Source organism: Bos indicus x Bos taurus, chromosome 10, assembly GCF_003369695.1.
Source record: "Bos indicus x Bos taurus breed Angus x Brahman F1 hybrid chromosome 10, Bos_hybrid_MaternalHap_v2.0, whole genome shotgun sequence".
Classification (NCBI taxonomy): domain Eukaryota; kingdom Metazoa; phylum Chordata; class Mammalia; order Artiodactyla; family Bovidae; genus Bos; species Bos indicus x Bos taurus.
The window spans coordinates 14,472,045-14,491,992 of NC_040085.1; the positions used below are offsets into that span (position 1 = coordinate 14,472,045).

The following is a 19,948-nucleotide window of genomic DNA, read 5'->3' on the forward strand; positions in this document are numbered from 1 at the left end:
GGCTCCTGGACAGTGTGTGTGTGATGTGTTCACTGACAGTGAGAGTCTGAGCTTCCATACAACTGTTAGCACAACCACAGCTGAAGTGAGAGATGGGACACGGGATACCTCAAGTCCATTAAAGGAGGCATTTTCTCTGCCCCCAGCCATGACTGTGTGTGCTGTCGCTCAGTCATGTCTGACTCTTTGCGACCCCATGGACTATAGTCCACCAGGCTCCTCTGTCCATAGGGACCATAAGAATACTGGAGTGGGTTGCCATGACCTCCTCCAGGGGATCTTCCTGACCCAGGGACTGAACCCGCATCTGTCTCCTGCATTGGCAGGCGGGTTCTTTACCATTAGCGCCACCTGGGAAGCCCCCATCCATGACTCCTTCATGCTAATTAAGTGGCCAGTGGAAGGGAAAAGTGAGTGACTAATCCACTGTGACTGAAACAGGCAGTTCTAGAGAAGGAAGTCAGAGAAATGTTAAGCCAGCCCCTCCCCTGGACCACAGAAGGAAGAGCAGGAAAGCAGGAAGGCCAAGGTCCCAGACAGGATCCTGATGATCCTGGATCCATAGATCACACCCCGTGGGCGCACACTGCCTCCTATCCTGTTTTCTCCAAGCCCTGCAGGTCCTCAGCACCCCCTCCCTTTTCCTAAAACTGCAGTAAATTTTTTTTCAGTAGGTGGCAGCACATACAAAGCAAATCACACAACGCAGCTTTGCACAGATTGGCAGCTAGAAGTTCCCTCCATATAAAGAAAAACACCAGAGATTACATTCCATAGCTCCTGTTTACTCTCACATCACACACTACCACCAGAGACACACTCACAAAACCTCCATGGCTTCTGCCTTCCACCACCACACCCCGCCTCCACCCCCACCTTGGACTTTGCCCTGTGTATTGGCCAGGCAGAGGGGGCCAGAGTCCAGGCTTGACTCATCCCCCTACTCACTGGGGCTGAGATCCCAGCTCTGGAACAGAAAACACCACCACTTCAGCTCCAACCCAGCAGAGAAGCACCCAGCCTAGGACGCCAAGGAGAGGCCCCTCTCCGGGTCCCTCCCTCCACCATGGAATACCTCTCTAACCTGGACCCCAGCAGCCTGCTCAGGTGACTCCTAACCCTCCACTCCAGCTCTGGGTGTATGGGCAGAGCCACAACACTCCATTCAGCCTTGAGTTTCCTAGACTCTCCAATTTGTACCCCTCCCCCTCCCTGCCACCACTTTTCACAGTGGGCTTGTCTAGATTCTGACCCACACCCAGTCCCCCATTCTCCTCATTCTCCCCATTCCCCCGCCAGCCCCCTACTTCCTCCATCCCCCACTCGGTAGTCTCTTCCTCTCCCTGGGCTACTCTAATCTGCACACCTAGATCCTCTCTCCCAACTCCCCTAACACTGCAGCTACCCCACCCACGCCCATCACCCCCAGTGCACTCAGCAGACCTCTCACCCCTTCCTGACCTTCATTCCCACCTACCAGGTCAGTATCCAACATGAGCGCCGATTTGGGCCGAAAGGTCTGGACCTCGGCTCCACCACGCCAGCGACCTTTCCGAGTCTGTGATAACAAGCGGACCACCCGGAAAGGCCTGACAGCCGCTACCCGTCAGGAACTGCTAGACAAGGCAAGTGAGTCAAGTCCCTGGGTTCCAAGAGTGGGGACAGCCAAGGAGCTAGTCAAGAGGGAGAGCTTGGAATGACGAGCAGAAAGAGCGGTGGTTATTACATGGCTGCCCCTCCCTCTGAGGGCTGAAAGCAGGGGGGTCAGCCCGATGGCTTCTACTGCATTTGAGACGATTCATTTTTTTTCTAAGGAGCAAGCTTGTCTTTGGGGGTGGGGAAGGAGTGGATAGGGTTGGAGCAATACATTTCAGAACTCCAATGTATGGAACGGCAATGTCTGACAGATCAAATTCAAATCCTGATTCTGCCACTTCCTACTGTCAGACCTTGGGTAGGTATTCAGCCCATCAAAACTTGTAAAAAGGAAACAATACAGCTGCCTCCTTGGGCTGTGGAAAGATGTAGAAGATAAGGTATGAAAGTGCTACAACAGATACTTGACCCTCGTGAAGACTCAAAAAGGTGAAAAGTCACCATTACTGCAAACAGCTCTGGAGAACTCTGTGGGGTTGGGGAGAGTGAGGTGGGGCGTTGGAGATGAGACCCCATCATGGCAGGCCTTGTCAGCATAATACCTTGACCCCAGAGAACTTGGCTAGCTTTTCAATTCCAAACCGGCAGGGGTGGCTTGGAAGCTGGGAGAGGTGACAGTGCCATGGCAGGAGCAAAACAGGACAAATGGGAAACAACGGGCCCTAATGAGGGTTTCCCAACAACCAAAGAACAGCGCGAGCTGGAGCCTTCTGCAGGGACGCCGGAGAGCCGGGGTCATCACCCAGCACCCAGGGCCGACCGTTGGGTGCTGGGCAGCTGGGCAGGGACAGGGCATAGGATAAGCTCTGCCCCTCCCCTCCTGCTTCTTGCCACTGGGCAGGCTCTGGAGGCCCTGGTGCTGAGTGGAGCGCTCACACTGGTGCTGGAGGAAGACGGGACCACCGTGGAGAGCGAGGAGTTCTTCCAGCTGTTGGAGGATGACACGTGCCTGATGGTGCTGGAGTTGGGACAGAGCTGGAGCCCCCGCAGGGTGAGAGGCCCATAGTGGGGCTGCAGTAGACCACTGATCCTTCTGTCTCTCCCAAGCCTCTTGTCTCACCTAGCCCTGATCTTGGGGACAGAGGCTGAGAGAGGTGAGGAGTTGTCAGACTCCCCATAGAGGACAAACAATCCAGGCAAGGGGCAGGGGGTCAGTGTCTGTCCCAGGGCTGACAGGGTTTAGTGGTGAAGCTTCAGTACACTGATGAGGGGGTGCCCTGCAGAGTGGGGTGCTGTCATATGGCCTGGGCCAGGAGAAGCCCAAGCACAGCAAGGACATCGCCCGCATCACCTTCGACGTATACAAGCAGAGCCCTCGAGATCTCTTCGGCAGCCTGAATATCAAAGCCACGTTCTACGGGCTCTACTCCTTGAGCTGTGACATTCAAGGACTCGGCCCAAAGAAAATACTCAGGTCAGAGGCCACACGTCACACTTTTCCACCCCTACAGTTGCAGCCCCAACAATTCCTTCTCACGCTCTCCCCCACCCTGTTAGCTCTCCCTTGTGGAAAACCCCCAGCCTCCAGCCTGTGGCTGCCTCCCAAGCTCCCCCCACCTCTGACTTCCTCTTGTCTCCGCCCTGCAGGGAGCTCCTCCGATGGGCCTCCTCACTGCTGCAAGGCCTGGGCCATATGCTGCTGGGGATTTCCTCCACCCTTCGTCGTGCAGTAGAAGGGACTGAGCGGTGGCAGCGGCAGGGTCGCCTCAAACCCTACTGAGCAGGGGGTCTGGCCCTAGCCTCATTCCAAGACACAGACTGGAAAGGACTGTGACGGCGTCGAGCCTGGGGGCCTGCACAGTGCAGACTGGCCAACTCACCTCATCTCCCCACTGTCCTCTGATGTGCTGACAACAGGCCTGTTGGCACGATCCTTCCAGTCCCAGCCTACACCCGTTCCTGAAGAACACTATCCCTTCCTGACCATCGTTCCAGCCTCCCACTTACCCTGAAAAGCCACAGCCTGTCCCCAGGTGTCTGGATCCCATTCTGATTGCCACTACATCTAGAAGTCATACTCCCCTGCTGTCCCTAGGCTCCTCAGTGCCCTGAACAGAGCCCTCTCTAACCTCACCTTGAGATCTCTCTTTCTCTGTACCCTTCCCCCTGCAACATAACAAAAGTGTTTCCAATAAAAATATAAAAATGTTTATTGGTAAGACATTTGACTCCAATTTAAACTAGAACAGGGCAAGATAGATACTTCCTCTCCTCACCCCCCCATCAACACCCAGTCCCAGATCCAAGCCCTCAGTCTTCAAGTATGGAGTTCAAGGCCCGCCTCCGCTTGGCCACCGCCCCCTGCTCCTGTTCCCAAGCCTCTCGACGCTTCAGGAAGGTAGTCAGGGCCACGTTTCGAGCCACATGGTGGCCAAAAGGGTCTCTTATCAGCTCCTGGTTCCGCTCCCCTGCAAAGGGAACCATTCATGTTCAGTATCACCACGCAGTCATCCCCCTAGGCTTGAAGAGACTCTACTTGGGGAGAAGGTCCCTCCATTTTTCTGGAATCCTGGGTCTGCCTCAGGATAGAGTTAACACCTCACCGTCCAAATAACAAAAATGGAAGCGAAGGGCTACACAGAGGGGCAGACTACATGGAGGGGCAGGGAGAGCAGACTGCTCAAACCCACAGCCAAAACCACCCTTTAGAACTGAAGTCTCTGCTGAATTTAGGTCCACTCCCAGCCATCCAGCTTTTCAGAATAAGGAAAGGGAACGTTTGGAAAGGTCAAAGAGAGGAGCTCACCCAGCTCGGCAGCAATTTCCTTCCGGGCCCCCAAGGCTGCTCCGCTCCAGATAGCATCTAGCACACGGCTGCCATGGCGACTACAGGCCAGCGTCACATAATGTCCCTGCATTGAGGTAAGTAAGGTAGAGCCATCTACTGCTACTGCTAAGTCACTTCAGTCGTGTCTGACTCTGTGCGACCCCATCTAGGGCAGTCCATAAAAGGGTATTGTTGGTGGGGGTGGGGTGGGGAGGTGAAGTTAAGAGGCCAAGTTGAAGCAGTCTAGGAACTACGCATCCTCTCTGTGACTGAAGGCCAGTCCCAGGGAAAGCACACACTCTCCAAATGGAGGGATGGCAGAGGAATCAAACAGGAGCCAAAACTCTAACCTTTAGTGTCTTTAGCACCCGGCGGCGCTGCTTGCGTGTCACGGAGGGGCTGGTGAGGACGGCATCGAGCACATGGGAGCCGGCAGGGCTTTGGGCCAGAGTCAGGAGCTGCGGTCCTGTCAAGGCACTGAGACTCTGGAGTATGAGACAGGGACTGGAGAAGTGCAGCAGATGCTGCAGCAGGAGAGACCCAAGAACTGCCACTTCCCCCAGGCCCCTGGCGGCGGCCATTTCCACCTGAGAGGACAAAGACAGGCAGTTAGGAGGCAGCCACCAAACCGCCACCTTCACTTGGATGAAGCCAAGAGATCCCACCTCCCTCACCTCTGTGGCGAGGGGCTTCCTCAGCTCTGGGAGGCCTGGTTCCCAACTAGTCACAGGCTTGGCCTCTCCCCTGCCTCACCCACCTGGTGCTCCATGGGCACTGCCCGCTCCTCCTCCGCCAGTCCATAGTACACCTCATAAGCCATCAAAGCGGCAAAGAGGGGCACACAGGCCACTTGCCGGGAAGAGGGCTCTGCACAGTGGAATGCCTAGAAGGGAAGACAGAACGTGATGAAGCTGAGAACTACCTCATCTGACACCTCGGCTTTCCAGCCAGGGGAAAGCGTTCAGGACAGGTGCCTGACTCCACAAGAACATAACCTGCATGTGGAGAGGATCTCATCTTCCTTGCTGTATTCACAGCCTCCATATATATAACAGGGGCTGAATAAGTTTTTTTTCCTTAAAAGTTCTTTCTTTGTCCAGGGAGACACTTTTCATTCCAGGGCCATGAGATGGCTCTGGCTTCATTTCCCCCATACCTGTGAACTCGCTGGGTATCAGATCCCACGGGTCCAGAAACACAACAACTGAAGATTAGCTAAATCCTAGCAGGTAGAACTTGAACTCAGGGTACAAAGGGGTTGCGGGTAACCCCCACTCACCTCCAACAGCAGCTGCAGGACCTGGGCTTGGTGGGTCCCAACTCTGCGGCAGGCGCCAACCAGGGCAATGACTACCCCTGGGTGACCCTGGGCCAGCACAGCTTCCAGGGCGGGGCTCAGCTCCTCAAACACAGGGGACAGCTGAGGGGAGACATGGGGTAAAGAATTTGACATTCTGGTAATGGTGGGCTAAGTTATTCGATGAAATCTTCCTGCCAAAAGCAACTAAAAATGCTAGGTGAAACATAAAAGCATTGGCAAAAGCCAAGACTTTGGTTTGGATGGATACGGAAGGCCCAGAACAAAAGGAGTCTTAGAGGGGAGGCCTCACATGGGGAGGGGGGAGCAAAAGGGAGGGCTAGAGTTAAACCTGCCCTTCCATCCTAGCTCTCAACCCAGGGGATCCTGGCAAAGCATGCCTTGGCACTAAACAGCAAAGAGAAAGAGAAGCTACGGAAGCAGTTTTGCTGCTCGCATGGATTTACAGCCAAGCACCCAGAGACTGAGCAAGCCACGGAAGCTCAGGCTGAGAACTTGGATTAAGCCAATCTCCTACTGGCACTGGCACCTGAGAAAAGCTAGAGCACATCCTTTCTGGGAAGAAGGCACCTTCACCCTAAGCTCTGGGAAGCCTCCAGGAGTGACTTCTCAAGGGGAATGGCCAGCACACTGTTGGAAATACAGAGGCATGTACACAATAAAGCAAAGCCCAGTGAACAAGAACTAACAGAAACAGACTCGGCCAAGTTCCCAACTCACCAGCTCAGGGGTGGTGATGGCATCCAGGAAACGCTGCAAAGGGAAGTTGGCAATAGAATGTGCAGCCAAGGCCTGCAGATGTCCTTGGAGGTGATCTTCAAAGAGGCTCTGGAGCCTTGGGGGCTCTGACACTAGCAGCACCTGCTCCAGGAGCCTGGAGCTTGTCTGATCTCGCAGAAACAGCAATAGGGGGCTGGGGACAAGGAGAAGGTGATCAGGTAGTCTTCACTTTATTCACAATGCTCACATCACTGGACTTATCATGGCGATCACCATGGACTTATCATGGTGAAGTGTACTGAAATAGCAAATCACTATACTGTCTAACAGGAACTAACATAATGTTGTAGGTCAATTATACTTCAAGAACAAACAAACGGAGGGAAAAAGATCAGATTTTTGGTTACCAGAGACAGGGGGTCTGGGGGGAGGGGGAACTGGCTGGAGACAATCAAAAGTTACAAAATTCCATTTATAAGGTAAATATATACTAAGGATGTAATGCATAACATAATAAATATAACAACACTACCATATGTCATATACAAAAGTTGTTAAGAAATTAAATCCTAAGAATTCCCATCACTAGGAAAAAAAAGTTTTTTTTTTCTCATTTCTTTAATTTTGTGTATAAATGAGATGATGGATGTTCACTAAACTTATTGTGGTAACTGTTTCATGAGGTAAACCAGTCAAATCATGCTGTATACCTTAAAATTATATAGTGCTGTATGTCAATTATATCTCAATAAAACTAGACAAAAAAAGTAAAATAAAAAAATAAACACACACATACAGAGAATGGAAACAAACAAAATACCCACATCATGTCATTCATTTCACATGGCCCACCACCTTGATCAATCCTGAGGCCCTGTCCATACCTGCCATCTGCTGAGGAATTCCGGCTACTCAGATAGCCAATCACAGCACTGCAGAGGTGGGCACAAAACTGGGGCAGCTTGCGGTGTAAGATCTGTAAGGCCACTTGAAGGCAGAAGCTGGATATCTTGTCAGTGATAAACACTGTGGGGGAGGGCAGAAATAATAAAAGTGGCTTTCCCAAAATCCAGACAACCTACACAACCTCAGGCAACAGGGTATAAGGGACTATGGACACAAATGGTCTAAACAGAGCCTTTACAACAAACCAGGCAAGATTTGAAAAAAAGACGAACAAGACCAATGGAAATAAGAGCCTTGTTTGATGATAATCCTCTCCAAAAAAGAAGATCCGAGATCTTCCTCTATTTCCCTCCTTACCAGCAATGTCCTTTAGAAAGCAGGAGCTCAGGTTCTGAAGGCAATTCAAGAAGGTTTCAGGGACCTCAAAATCAGTTGGCTTACATTCCCGAGATGGGGCCTTTTGTGCTTCTGAAGGAAGATCAAGAACATATACAGTGGTGAGACCACAGACTGCCATCCCGAAGGGAGAAGAATTGCACAGCTGAACAAGGATTTGGCCTGGAGATGCAGAATGCATACAGTACAACTCAATGTCTCATCTCCATGACTGAACTGAGACTACATTTCCCTTTTAATTTTTCTAAGGAACTTCAACCAGCTCCCGCACGGTCCATAGGAAATAGTCCAAACTCCTCAGTCAGGAATTCAAGGTGTTCCAAAATCAGGCCTCACCTAAACTCACTACCCTATTTCCCAACGTTTTTCAAAATGTAGGTCCGCTGCCTATGAGTGTATTATGAAATCAATCTAGTGGGTCTCAACAAGCACTTTTTATGTAACACACAGAATAAAATGAAAAGGGAGGGAATTCCATGGTGGTCCAGTGGTTAGGGCTCTGCACTCCCACTGCAAGGGGCAAGGGTTTGATCCCTGGTTGGGGAACTAAGATCTTGCAAGCCACACATGGCACAGGAGTAAAAAAAGGTTGGGGCGGGGGGCGGCTGGTAGAAAATATCAGTGGATTGTATGTAGAAAGGTCTTGCTTCCTGACCTTTGGCTTGAATCCAATATGTGTATGTACACACACATGTATATTGAATGATGCTTGAAAATTGTTTTCTTACTGTGAGCTGTAGTTAAAAAAAGTTTGAGAGGCAATGCTCAAGTGAATCACTTCTTCCACTTACCCCCATTCTTCTAACAGCTGTCCCCTAAACACACATAGGCATCCTCACCTCTGGGCCTCCATGCGCACTAATCTTTGGCCTGCTATATCCCTGTCCTAATTTCACTGCTAATTCTTCAAGGACATGAAGAAATCTTCTGCTTACTCTCTCCTTCTGAACTTCCTAAACTCTCCTTCCCTGGAGGTCCACACCCCTTTCTTGTAATACTTACCAGGTGACTGGGAGCCACGGTGCCTGGCTCTCTCAGACTCCAGAAGAGTCCCTCCCAATACCTGCAGCAAAGTTCTGACCACGAAGCTGCCATGTGTGTCTCCACAATAGAAAAGAAAATCATCACAGACCTCAGCAGCTAGTCCCAGGACCAGCTCCTCCAGGGTCTCCACATGACCATCCTTCCCATCCTCCTCCTCCTCCTCCTCCTCTTCTTCAGGGCTCCCTAGCAATCGAGGCAGCTGTAGCAAAGCGCTTTGCAAAACGTGGACCCCACATCGATGACAGGCCACAAAGCGCAAATTGGAGTGCAGAGCAGCCCATACGCGACACATCGGCTTCCGGGGACTGAACCCCAACAGTTCCTGTAGCATCTCACTGCCAGTCCGGTTTGTGGCCAAGGCTAGGGCCTGAGCCTCCACTTCCTTCAAAACATTGTGCACCATCAGCTCTGAAAAAAAACAAGAAATACATTAAAGAGAATGAGAGGAGAAGGTTATGCCTTAGGGGAGATGAAACTAAGTCCTCACACCCTGGGGACCCACGAAATTGTCCTTACCTGTCCTGAATTTTATACCCAACCAGTTCCTCCCTTGATCCCTCTCCCCAAGTTGCTCCCTACCTCGTTCTTCTCCCGTCTCGGGGGCCTCTTTCAGCGCGGACAGCGCTTGGCGGAAATACCCCAGAGCTTCTGGGCTCAGGTGAGGGTGCGCATCTGGGGCCGGCTCCGAGCGCCCATCCGGAGGCGAGCAGGGATGTCGCTGGCGGCCTGGTGGAGGGCGCCCCGCGCCCTTGGCCCCGCGCCCTCGTTTTCCGCCAGCTGGGAACCGGCGCCCCTGTTTGTGGGGGGAACGCGGACCCAGGCCCATGGGTGCTTCGGGCCCGCTCCGCCCGGAAAAGCTGCCTTAGCCGCTGGGGGAACCTCAGTCAGCCGGTTGAGGGCCCGGGCCCGGCAGAGTTTCGACACGCCGGCGCGCTTAAGGCGCAGCATTACACGTCATAGCCTCGCGACTGCCTCTCTGGGGAAGGCGTGGCTGAGTCTCTGGATCTCCACGCCCCGCTGGTGGATCCTGGCCTCCGCCCCTTGTCCAGGCTCCTACGTGTCGTACTCTTTGACCGGATCCTCCGAGTCTCCTGCTGAAACCGGACCAGAACGTGTACTTCCACTCGACCGTCGTCCTCTTGACTTCTTGTCCCGCCCCTGCGACCAGAATTAAAACTCCTCGACTTCGAGAACTTTGTGAGCCAGACGGCACGAGGACTCCAGCGGCAGCACAGGTGGCAGGTATGGAGTTCGAGCTCCCTCCACATCGGGCTCAGGGTCCCTGGGCCTCGCGCCAACCCTCCACGCGGAAGCCGCACCTCTGGGCAAGGGGCCTGAACTCCATAGCTCAGGACTCTGTAAGACATGCCGAGAGAGACTGCCCGCCACAGTCCCACTCAGAGTCCCAGTAGATGGCCGGCCTGGACAGCCCCTCGCAGCCCCCTTCTTCACTCCTTGGTCGCCCAAAAGGGACAGCCAACCTTGTCCGGGGCCTGCGCTAGTTATCCCTCGCAGAAACTTCTTTCCCCATCAAAGGATCTCAACCTTGGCTCCCCTTCCTACCTGTATCAGGATCACCCCCCTTCGACATAACGCAGTCTGCACGCTTCCCTCAGAGCAAGTCCTTTCTTCCACAGATTTAACCCCTTTGCTTGTTGAGTCATGCCAGCTACCATGAAGGGCCAGGTGTGCGTGGTGACTGGTGCCTCCAGGGGTATTGGCAGGGGCATCGCTTTGCAGCTCTGCCAAGCAGGTGCCACAGTTTACATCACTGGCCGCCACCTGGACACACTGCAGGCCACTGCTCAGGAGGTGAGTGCTTCCTCTGGAGTCCCAGGGGGCAGAAACCATCCGAGGGAGCTCTTTCCATTAACTACTCCTCTTAATCCCTTACCTGAAACCAAAATATTCCTCAATAAACATGAACATTTATTCTAAGTGGGATAAGTAAACCCCATAAGTAACTTCAGATCAGGGCACAGTTTGCCATTAAGTGAATTTTATGAAAAAAAAAAAACAAAAAAACTTTATTTGAGAGCTTTAGGGATTTTGGAATTGAATTTCAAGAGTTGTGGACCTGTGCTCTTTCTCTTTTCTTGTTAAGATTTTATTGAATTGTGTTTTCATTTGATTTTTCTACTGAATTTCAGTTAAATAAATTTTGGGGTGCCTTTGATTTGCTAGGCACTGGAGTTACCAAATTTAGTAGGACATAACTTTTGCTCTGAAGTCTAAGGCAGAAATGGATCCTTTCAATGTAATGTGAATACAGGAAGTGATAAGAGATGAAAGGAATGAGTATGAACATGATAAGCAATAAGTGTATCCAGAATGTACTAGAAATGTGAGTGAGCAGTTCGGCAGGGAGGTCAGAGGGTGGGACCCAGAGCATGAATCTTCAGGATATGAAGATTGTTCTTGAATAAATTATTCTTCTTTCTCTGAAGTTAGAGGAGGGGACACATTTGTATAGGAATAGGAAGTAGAGAGCGTTCGTGTCTGAGAGCTTTGTTTTTTCATTTACCAGGCAGCAGTGTTGGTGGAGTGAGGGTAAGAAGGCTGGGATTGAGTTGAGATTCCAGATGAGTGGTTAGGGGTGGGAGCTAAGGGCACAAGAGATGGAAATGACCAAGAATGAAGAAAAAGAACTCCTTTCTCAAGAGTTCCTCCTTTCTCAAGAGAGCCTCCAAGCCTATTTGTCCCTCAGCCTCCACGTGCAGAGTAATACAATGCCTTGAACAGAGTAGACCTCAGAAAATGTCTGTAGATTTTAAACCTGGGATTCCCCATCCCCCTTGCTCCACGACAGTACCTAGCATTACTGACGGAGAAGGCAATGGCACCCCACTCCAGTACTCTTGCCTGGCAAATCCCATGGACAGGGGAGCCTGGTGGGCTGCAGTTCATGGGGTCACTAAGAATCGGACACGACTGAGCAACTTCACTTTCACTTTTCACTTTCATGCATTGGAGAAGGAAATGGCAGCCCACTCCAGTGTTCTTGCCTGGAGAATCCCTGGGACGGGGGAGCCTGATGGGCTGCCGTCTCTGGGGTCGCACACGACTGAAGCGGCTTAGCAGCAGCAGCAGCAGCAGCAGCATTACTGAAACTCCTCAAACAGACACCAGAGGGCAGTATTGCCCACCATGTTGCCTCAGCTACTGCCTGAGGCCTAGGATTGCCTCGCTCCCACGTTGAGGCTGACGGGAGCTGAGTTCTGTCTCACGTTGTGCAACTCGGAGCTCATATCCCTTCTGCCTCTTTCCAGGCGCAATCCCGGGGAGGCCGGTGTGTGCCCGTGGTATGTGATTCAAGCCAGGAGAGTGAAGTGCGAAACCTGTTTGAGCAGGTGGATCGAGAACAGCAAGGACGTCTGGATGTGCTGGTCAACAATGCCTATGCTGGAGTCCAGGTGCTTTTTGAACTTTGACCCCAGCTCCACACTTCGGACCTCCCCCTCTGACCTGAGTCCTCATCCCCACTGGTTGTCCCCTTCCATTATCCAGCCCCTTCTTGCCTCCAGAGCATACTATTCATCACTCTCCCTGTGCCTTCCAGCCGATCCTGAACAACTCTAAGAAGTCATTCTGGGAAAGCCCCGCCTCCATTTGGGATGACATCAACAACGTCGGACTCAGGTAGGTGCTTCCCCGGCCACCCACTTAAGGGCCTGGGCTCCCCTCAGTCACTCAGCCAAACATTAACAAGCGCCCTCTCCTTTTCCTTCTGATCTCCTCGTCTCTTTGTTCTCCCATCTGTCCTATTTGTCCACTGCCCTCTGAAGGAGTTTCATGCAGGTGAATCTGGGCCCAGGAACGTCAACTTTGGCCTTGTTTCTGTCCATACTTTTCATCTGAACTCGCCCTTGCCCGCTCTCCTGTCTCACTCTCTGCTTGTCCAAATGCATGATCCATAAGGAAGCCTCTTTCCTTTGGTAAAGCTTGCCACGGTATGTCCAAACATGGCTGCTGCTAAGTCGCTTCAGTCGTGTCCGACTCTGTGCGACCCCATAGACGGCAGCCCACTAGGCTCCCCCGTCCCTGGGATTCTCCAGGCAAGAGCACTGGAGTGGGTTGCCATTGCCTTCTCCAAACATGGCTAGAGGAAAGAATTATTTTGTTTTAGATCAGCAGAAGGTCAGTGAGGAAGACTGAATGCCAGCCATCTTCGCCTCCCCTCCTCACTCCAGGCCCGCAGGCAAGAGTGTTCCAGGTGTGAGTAGAGAGGGCAGGGGTTTCACACGCATCTGGAAAAGGAATGAGATGAAACACAGCGTGTACACTTCACCCAGCATGACATACATCCTTCAGGTCTGTGTTTATTGTTGGGAAGTGGGTACCCTCAGAAACTATACTGCATGGATGTGATCAGCCACCTGTGGGAGTCACCCAGAGATTACATGCAAATCTACATCTAAAGCATCTAAGGAAACCCTCGGCTTCTAGTGGCAATCTCAGGGAAGCAGGATTACAATCCACTTGTCATTTCCAAAGTGGAATAAATGTTGTGAGGAGATGGAGATGGTCAACCAAGCATCAAGAAAAACCCAAAAAGTTTGAAATTGGCAACACCCATGTCCTTAGCCCTCTAAAGAGAGGGGCCTTCCACACTCTCACCTCTTGCTGGTCAGGGTTTTGAGCCTGCAAAGCAGAGGCCCAGACCCTGGCACCAGAGCCCTGATGAATGGTCCAAAGCGCAGGTTACTCTGGGACCCTGCTGGAAGCGCACCAACACCTCCTCTCACCACTCACACACATAATTATCGTGCCTCTCCTCTGCATTGCCTGAGGTTGGCCTTCTTTTTGATACCGTAACTCACTCTACTTGTTTTCATCTGGAGAGTCCTGTCTCCTGTGCAAAAAAAATGTTTTTCTGGTTATCAAGTATGTGTGTGTTATTTTTTTTTTAATATACTGTGTAGACCAGTGTAATCATATTCCCCTGGTCACCACCCCTCTCTTTTGCCCGAGATATCGTTGTTGTTCTTTAGTCACTAAGTCATGTCTGACTCTTTTGCGACCTCATGGACTATAGCCTGCTAGTCTCCTCTGTCCGTGGGATTTCCCAGGCAAGAATACTGGAGAGGGTTGCCATTTCCTTCTCCAGGGGATCTTCCTGACCCAGGGATCGAACTGACATCTCCTGCATTGGCAGGTGGATTCTTTACCACTGAGCCACCAGGGAAACCCCCAAATATACTGGGTAGATTAGTATAATCTTATTCCATAATCACCAACCCTTCCTCTTTTGCCTGGGATATGGCTACTGTTAATAGCCTAGTATATATTCTACCATTCATTTAAATATTCCACTGGGAAGAGATACCATAATTTATTTATCTAAGCCCTTATCTGTTGCGGTAGTGGGAAAAAATTAGGCTAAAAAATATGTACCTCAGAGATTTTAGTAAACATTATCAAACTGTCCTCTAAAAAGACCCCACCAATTTATAATCTCAGAACGATGAAGGAGAATATCTGTTTCCCCATGTCTTCTATCATACTAGACAATATCGGGCCAGGAGGTCAGGCAAGTTTGGCCGTTCTAATAAGCCAAAGATATCTTGAAGATGTTTTTTAAATTCACATTTCTCTATTATTTGTGAAGTTGAGCTTTTGTTTTTTACATTTGTATCGGTTCTTTATTCTTTCGTGAGTTGTGTTACTAAATTATTCTTTTTACATCAATTTATAAGAGACCTTTGTAGAATAGATCCCTTTAATGTGTGTTTTACAAATATCTTTCCCAATTTATTACTCATTACTTGCCTGCATGCTTTCTTCAGCTCTCTAAACATACTTAAATGTATATACGTGTATGTATTTGTATATCTACGTATATACATGTCTTAATGTATAAGTCATTTATATCTTGGTATGGTACTGAGACAAGCTTCCCCATGGTAAAGCGTCTGCCTACAATGCGGGACACCCGGGTTCAATCCCTGGGTCAGGAAGATCTCCTGGAGAAGGGAATGGCAACCCACTCCAGTATTCTTGTCTCCCCCTCCAAAAAAGGGGCTCAAAGAGATATTGGAGAAGGAAATGGCAACCCACTCCAGTATTCTTGCCTGGAGAATCCCATGGAGGGAGGAGCCTGGTAGGCTACAGTCCATGGGGTCGCAGAGTCAGACACAACTGAGCAAATTCATTTTATTTATTTATACTTTCTTTTATTGCTTTTAGGCACTCATTTTTTTATACCCAAGTATTTTGGGAATGCATTTTAAAGCAATAAATGAGGTAGAGAATCCATCCCACCTACTAAATAACTGACCGTGCATACACGCTAAGTCACTTCATTCATGTCCAACTCTGAAGTGGACTGTAGCCTGCCAGGCTCCTCTGTCCTTGGAATTCTTCAGGTAAGAACACTGGAGTGGGTTGCCATGCCCTCCTCCAGAGGGTCTTCCTGACCCAGGGATCAAATCCGCGTCTCTTATGTCTCCTGCATTGGCAGGCGGGTTCTGTACCACTAGTGCCCCTTGGGAAGCCCAAATTATTTGTTGGCCAGATGTTTGTTATTCAGTCTCTCAGTTGTGTCTCCAAGGGTTGGACACCACTGAGCGACTGAACAACAACCATCTCTCCCTGTTTGAAATGTTCCCTTACTACTTTGCTGAATTCTTCTTTACACTTGGATTAACTATTGAGCACTTTGTTTCATTGGCATATTTAGGTATTATAATGCCAGTCCTGAATTCTTTTTTAAAAAATATTTACTTATATGGCTGAGCCACGTCTTAGGTGTAGCAGGCATGATCTTCGACCTTTGTTGTGGCATGTGGGATCTACGTGGGGTCTAGTTCCCTGACCAGGGATTGAACCCTCTACATTGGAAGCTCAGAATCTTAGCCAGTGGACCACCAGGGAAGTCCTCTGCATTCTTTTAACTATTATGTCATTGTACAGTTTATGGCAGCATATCCCCCTCACCCACAAGATATTCTTCTTCCTTTTTCAGAATTTTCCCGGCTATTTTCACACATTTATTCTCATTGACCTTTAGATTATTATCAATTTCTCCAGAAGTCTTGAGATATCACTCAAATTGAATCTGTGGATTAATTTAAGCAGAACTCAAGTTTTACATGTTGGTTCTTCTAAACAGATTCTGTCTGTACTTGTTCTTTTTTTACATATTTAGGTGAGAAGTGGATTATTTAGAGAGAAACACTGTCCATACGTAAAGTGTGGGCCATCTCAGAGGGATAGAGCGGCCTGTATTCTTTTATATTAAATAGAGCTTTATAGTTTTTCCTTGTAGATCCTATGTATTTATTATATTTTATCCCCCAGAGTTATTTTAGCTTTGTCATTGCTGTCATGACAGAGCACTTTTCTTCCGTTACAGTCTTCTAAAGATTGCCATTTCTCCTCTTTCAGTGGTTAATTTTACCTGTGGGTTTCTTAGTATGTGACCTCAGGCCCTTGGTTCACCAGGTTGGCGGCCCTGTTGGAGAAGGAAATGGCAACCCACTCTAGTATTCTCGCCTGGAGAATCCCATGGGCAGAGGAGCCTGGCTAGCTACAGTCCATGGAGTCACAAGAGTCGGACGTGACTTAGTGACTAAGCCACCACCACCACCTGGCTCAGAAGCCACTAGGGGGCAGAAGAAGCTTCTCGAGACAGCCCTGACGTGGTTCATTTCTTCTCTGCCCCACCTTCTAGAGGCCATTACTTGTGTTCAGTGTATGGGGCTCGGCTGATGGTACCAGCTGGCCGGGGGCTCATTGTGATCATCTCCTCCACTGGGGGGCTGCAGTATCTCTTCAACGTCCCCTATGGCGTGGGCAAAGCTGCGGTGAGGACCCACTGGCGCAGGGGTTGGGGTGGACAGTCACAGTTGCCAGAGCTCAGGACAGATGGTCCCCGGTGGTCCAGGTGGTGAGGCTGACTGGCCCTCCCCTCTTCCCCTCCCCTGTATAGACAGTTCCTTAGCCTGGGCTCCTCTCCCCTGGCCGGCCAGTGCACTGGGGAAGGTGGATAGCTAAGACGGGGCTCCTGGGAAGGCCAGGGGTTGGGGGCATCCTCGGCAGAAGCAGGCAAGGCAGGAGAGGGAGGTGACACGACCAGGTGCCTTGACTCCCACCCGGCCTTCTGTCCCTCTGCAGTGCGACAGGATGGCTGCGGACTGTGCTCAGGAGCTGCGGCGCCACGGGGTCAGCTACGTGTCTCTGTGGCCGGGGCTGGTGCAGACAGAGCTGCTGAAGGAGCACATGATGAAGGAGAATGCTTCAGATCCCCTGATTAAGCAGGTGGCCGGGGGAGGGCGAGGGTGGCAGGGAATGCAAGGAACCAGTCTTTCCCTCTCCAATGACAAAACAGTAACAGCAACAGAGAGTAGATACCAGGGCTCACCGTGGCGGGCGCAGGGCTGAGCACTGACGCGCATTCTGTCCTTCACTCCGTAAGGGAGATGGTAGCTCCATTTTACAGATTGGGAGACTGAAACTCAGGGAGGTTAAGAAACTTGCTCAAGTCACATATCCTGTAAGTGGAAAGACTATCCGCCTCCAGAGCCCATAGTCTTGACCTCCACTCTGAACTAATCTAGAAGGCCCAGATGCGGTTGGCATCCCCATATTCTTCCACTTAGGAAAGGCAGAAAGGCAGTGGGTACCAGTACGTGGTTACAGGGCTCGCGGATGTGGGAAGGAGTGATTCCCGTACCTTCCCAGATGCTGAGTCCTGCAGGCGCGGTGACAAGCACCTCCCTCTCCTGGAACAAAAGCTGAAAGCAGGAAAGGGACTTGGGCAGCGCTCTTGGAAATTAACCCTTCACTCTCTGCCCCTGTATTTCAGTTCAAATTTCGTTTCTCATCCGCGGAGACCACAGAAATGAGTGGCAAATGTGTGGTGGCGTTGGCAACAGGTGAAAAGGTTGGGGGCGGCTGGTAATGAGAAAGGGCATGGGGGATCTGCAGGGTGGTGGCCACTGGTTCTGGGTCCTAAGCCAGGAATACGCCCTTCTTTTCTATGGCTTCTGGACACCCAAAGGGTCCAATGTCCAGTTTGAGGTGTGGGAGCCTCAGCAATTGGATCCTGGGAACAGTGGCCAGGAGCCAGAGGCCCAGAAACCAATATGGGCTCTTAAGCCTATCTTGGTGATGCCCTGTGCCATTGGGCCCAGGCCTGGTCACCCTGGGCCATTTGCAGGCTGTCTCAGCTGTCTGTGTGCCCACAGATCCCAATATCCTGAGCCTGAGCGGGAAGGTGCTGCCGTCCTGTGACCTCGCACGACGCTACGGCCTGCAGGATGTTGATGGTAAGAGCTCTGGCCCAGCAGCCAGCCTGAACCTCTCTTCCTTCCGTTTCCAGCTCACTCCTTCTCCCCTTCTCTCCCTTCCTTCCTCACATTCCACTCGGTCTCTGCAGCCACGTGGGGGTGTCTGAGGAATGGGAAACAAGGATCTAATCCTTCTTTTCCTGTGGTCCACAGGCCGCCCTGTCCAGGATTATTTGTCTTTGAGCTCCGCCCTCTCCCATGTCTCCAACCTGGGCTGGCTGGCCTCCTACTTGCCTGGGTTTCTCCGGGTGCCCAAATGGGTCATGACCCTCTATGCTAGCAAGTTCTAACCCTGCTGGCCTCACACAATTCTGCTTCCCTTTGGGCTGAGTGGTTGGTCTATCTCAGTTGGAACACAGCCTCCTTCCCTGCCTACCTACTGCACACCGTTGATCTGAAGAGAAGCCTCTGCTGTGCCCTGGTTGAGCCCTGGGGGCCTTTATAGGTCCTTCTTCAGGCCTTCCTTACCCCATCATTTTACTTTTTGCCTTAACACTGAAAAATGTTCTAGGGGCTAATAATAAAGCTCTCATTTCTCCTTCAGTTCATTTTCAAGTACTTATCCTTTGCTCAGCAAGGTGGTAGGTACTTTAGAGGAAGACCTAACGATATGCAACATGTTGAGGCTCTCAAGGAGCTGCATCCACAGGACAAGGCCCCTTTCCTCCACATCTGCTCCTGCTCTTCCCTGCAGAGCTGCCTGTCCCTTGCCCCAGCCAGGGAGCGGGGTACCTCCCCAGCCAGAAGCAGGCACACCCACCCCTTTTCCTCACTGCTTTCCCACGCCCTCATTCCGCCGTCTCTTCAGGGATGCCCACTGCCTTCTAGCTGGGCCTGATCCCAGGGTGAGGCCCAATCCAGGGAAGGCAGAGTCCATGATATTCAGGATTTCTTGGAACTGGGGAGGAAAATCCCAAGGGAGAGGCAGAGGAATAGTTGATGACACTGACACACTCGCATTCTTGGGATGACACCCCAGGAACTGTTTCCTGAAGAACTGATCACAAGAACCTTTCAGAGCTGCTTTCCCTGCTTGGGGGTCTGTCCCAGCCTGAGGCAAGGCAACAGCGGGTGTGTTCCAAGGAGGAGCCAAGGGCCCCTTTGAGGCCACCTTCCCGCCAGCAGCTCCACGGTCATCAAGGTAATGGGAGAGCTACTATAAATCAGAGTGGCAGAGGCCATTTCTAATCTTCCAAAAAGGCAGGGGGAGAGCCGAGGCCTCCCACAGCTGCCTACAGAGCCTATGGAAGCTGCGATCTTCCCGTGGCTTTCTGGGAATAGCCCCCAGTTACTGCTCCAGTGACTGCTGGGGTGGCTCTCTCACCCATGAGAGCTGATATGTGCATCTCCTCCAGTCCTGCAGCCAGCCACTTCACGGTGGTTGCTTGAGTTTAGCCATGGTGAAAATATACATGCTACAGGAATCAACAACTGCTGTCAACCAGGGTTTTTTTTCTTTCTTTTTTTTTTTCAAAAGAGCCAGCCAGCTTGCAAGCATGTGACTGGAACTGCGTACCTAAACTCCACCATTTGCTGAGGCACCCTGTTTAAATCAGAGCAATCAGATTTCCTCACCACCCTCTCACCCCCTTCCACTCACCACCCTAATCCCCCTGAGACTGGTCAGGGGCAACAGCAATTGCCTATATGCTTTAGGAAGGACAAGGGCCTCAGGATCTCCTCCAGCCTTCCACAGCCATCTTTAAAAGCCATCATTTGGACAAATCCTTTCATGAGGGCCTTGTCCCCTAAAGGTCACAAGGCATGATGGGAAGAAAATGGGCTTCAAAGGTGTACAAATCTGCATACAAACCCTGACTCCACTCCTTTGAAAATTAAGTGAAATAACAT

At 51.0% G+C, this 19,948-nt stretch overlaps 3 protein-coding genes across 4 annotated transcripts; 2 read left to right on the plus strand and 1 right to left on the minus strand.

The window, feature by feature from the left end:
* The first annotated feature begins 366 nt into the window (after positions 1 to 366).
* Positions 367 to 3,808, plus strand: CIDEB (cell death inducing DFFA like effector b). The gene is made up of 5 exons (XM_027553202.1): positions 367 to 1,107; positions 1,481 to 1,625; positions 2,498 to 2,647; positions 2,880 to 3,070; positions 3,244 to 3,808. The coding sequence occupies exons 1-5, from the start codon at positions 1,067 to 1,069 to the stop codon at positions 3,374 to 3,376; spliced, it is 660 nt and encodes a 219-aa protein (XP_027409003.1). The 5' UTR covers positions 367 to 1,066; the 3' UTR covers positions 3,377 to 3,808.
* NOP9 (NOP9 nucleolar protein) lies at positions 3,782 to 9,738 on the minus strand. Its single transcript, XM_027553199.1, has 10 exons — positions 9,387 to 9,738; positions 8,766 to 9,215; positions 7,725 to 7,835; positions 7,346 to 7,487; positions 6,462 to 6,654; positions 5,703 to 5,843; positions 5,181 to 5,306; positions 4,774 to 5,010; positions 4,403 to 4,508; positions 3,782 to 4,064 (listed from the first exon to the last, which is right to left on the minus strand). Exons 1-10 carry the CDS (start codon positions 9,631 to 9,633, stop codon positions 3,907 to 3,909), a joined length of 1,911 nt encoding a protein of 636 aa, XP_027409000.1. The 5' UTR covers positions 9,634 to 9,738; the 3' UTR covers positions 3,782 to 3,906.
* A 40-nt stretch (positions 9,739 to 9,778) lies between these two features.
* DHRS1 (dehydrogenase/reductase 1) lies at positions 9,779 to 18,640 on the plus strand. 2 transcript variants are annotated; one of them, XM_027553200.1, is made up of 10 exons: positions 9,779 to 10,049; positions 10,445 to 10,619; positions 12,077 to 12,220; positions 12,367 to 12,446; positions 12,939 to 13,022; positions 16,480 to 16,612; positions 16,923 to 17,066; positions 17,614 to 17,683; positions 17,996 to 18,076; positions 18,251 to 18,640. In XM_027553200.1, exons 2-10 carry the CDS (start codon positions 10,470 to 10,472, stop codon positions 18,385 to 18,387), a joined length of 1,023 nt encoding a protein of 340 aa, XP_027409001.1. In that variant the 5' UTR covers positions 9,779 to 10,049; positions 10,445 to 10,469; the 3' UTR covers positions 18,388 to 18,640. The 2 variants fall into 2 exon arrangements, with proteins under 2 accessions (XP_027409001.1, XP_027409002.1); XM_027553201.1 differs by lacking the exon at positions 12,939 to 13,022.
* Positions 18,641 to 19,948: the final 1,308 nt, after the last annotated feature.

Coding starts and splice junctions, on each gene's coding strand:
- CIDEB (XM_027553202.1), top strand. CDS start 1,067: ATGGAATACCTCTCTAACCTGGACCCCAGCAGCCTGCTCAG. Junction 1,108..1,480: donor GACCCCAGCAGCCTGCTCAG/GTGACTCCTAAC, acceptor CCCACCTACCAG/GTCAGTATCCAACATGAGCG. Junction 1,626..2,497: donor GTCAGGAACTGCTAGACAAG/GCAAGTGAGTCA, acceptor GCCACTGGGCAG/GCTCTGGAGGCCCTGGTGCT.
- NOP9 (XM_027553199.1), bottom strand. CDS start 9,633: ATGGGCCTGGGTCCGCGTTCCCCCCACAAACAGGGGCGCCGGTTCCCA. Junction 7,836..8,765: donor CCGTGGCTCCCAGTCACCTG/GTAAGTATTACA, acceptor ATCTTCCTTCAG/AAGCACAAAAGGCCCCATCT. Junction 4,065..4,402: donor GGAAATTGCTGCCGAGCTGG/GTGAGCTCCTCT, acceptor TTCCCTTTGCAG/GGGAGCGGAACCAGGAGCTG.
- DHRS1 (XM_027553200.1), top strand. CDS start 10,470: ATGCCAGCTACCATGAAGGGCCAGGTGTGCGTGGTGACTGGTGCCTCC. Junction 12,447..12,938: donor ATCAACAACGTCGGACTCAG/GTAGGTGCTTCC, acceptor GTTTTAGATCAG/CAGAAGGTCAGTGAGGAAGA. Junction 18,077..18,250: donor CGGCCTGCAGGATGTTGATG/GTAAGAGCTCTG, acceptor TGTGGTCCACAG/GCCGCCCTGTCCAGGATTAT.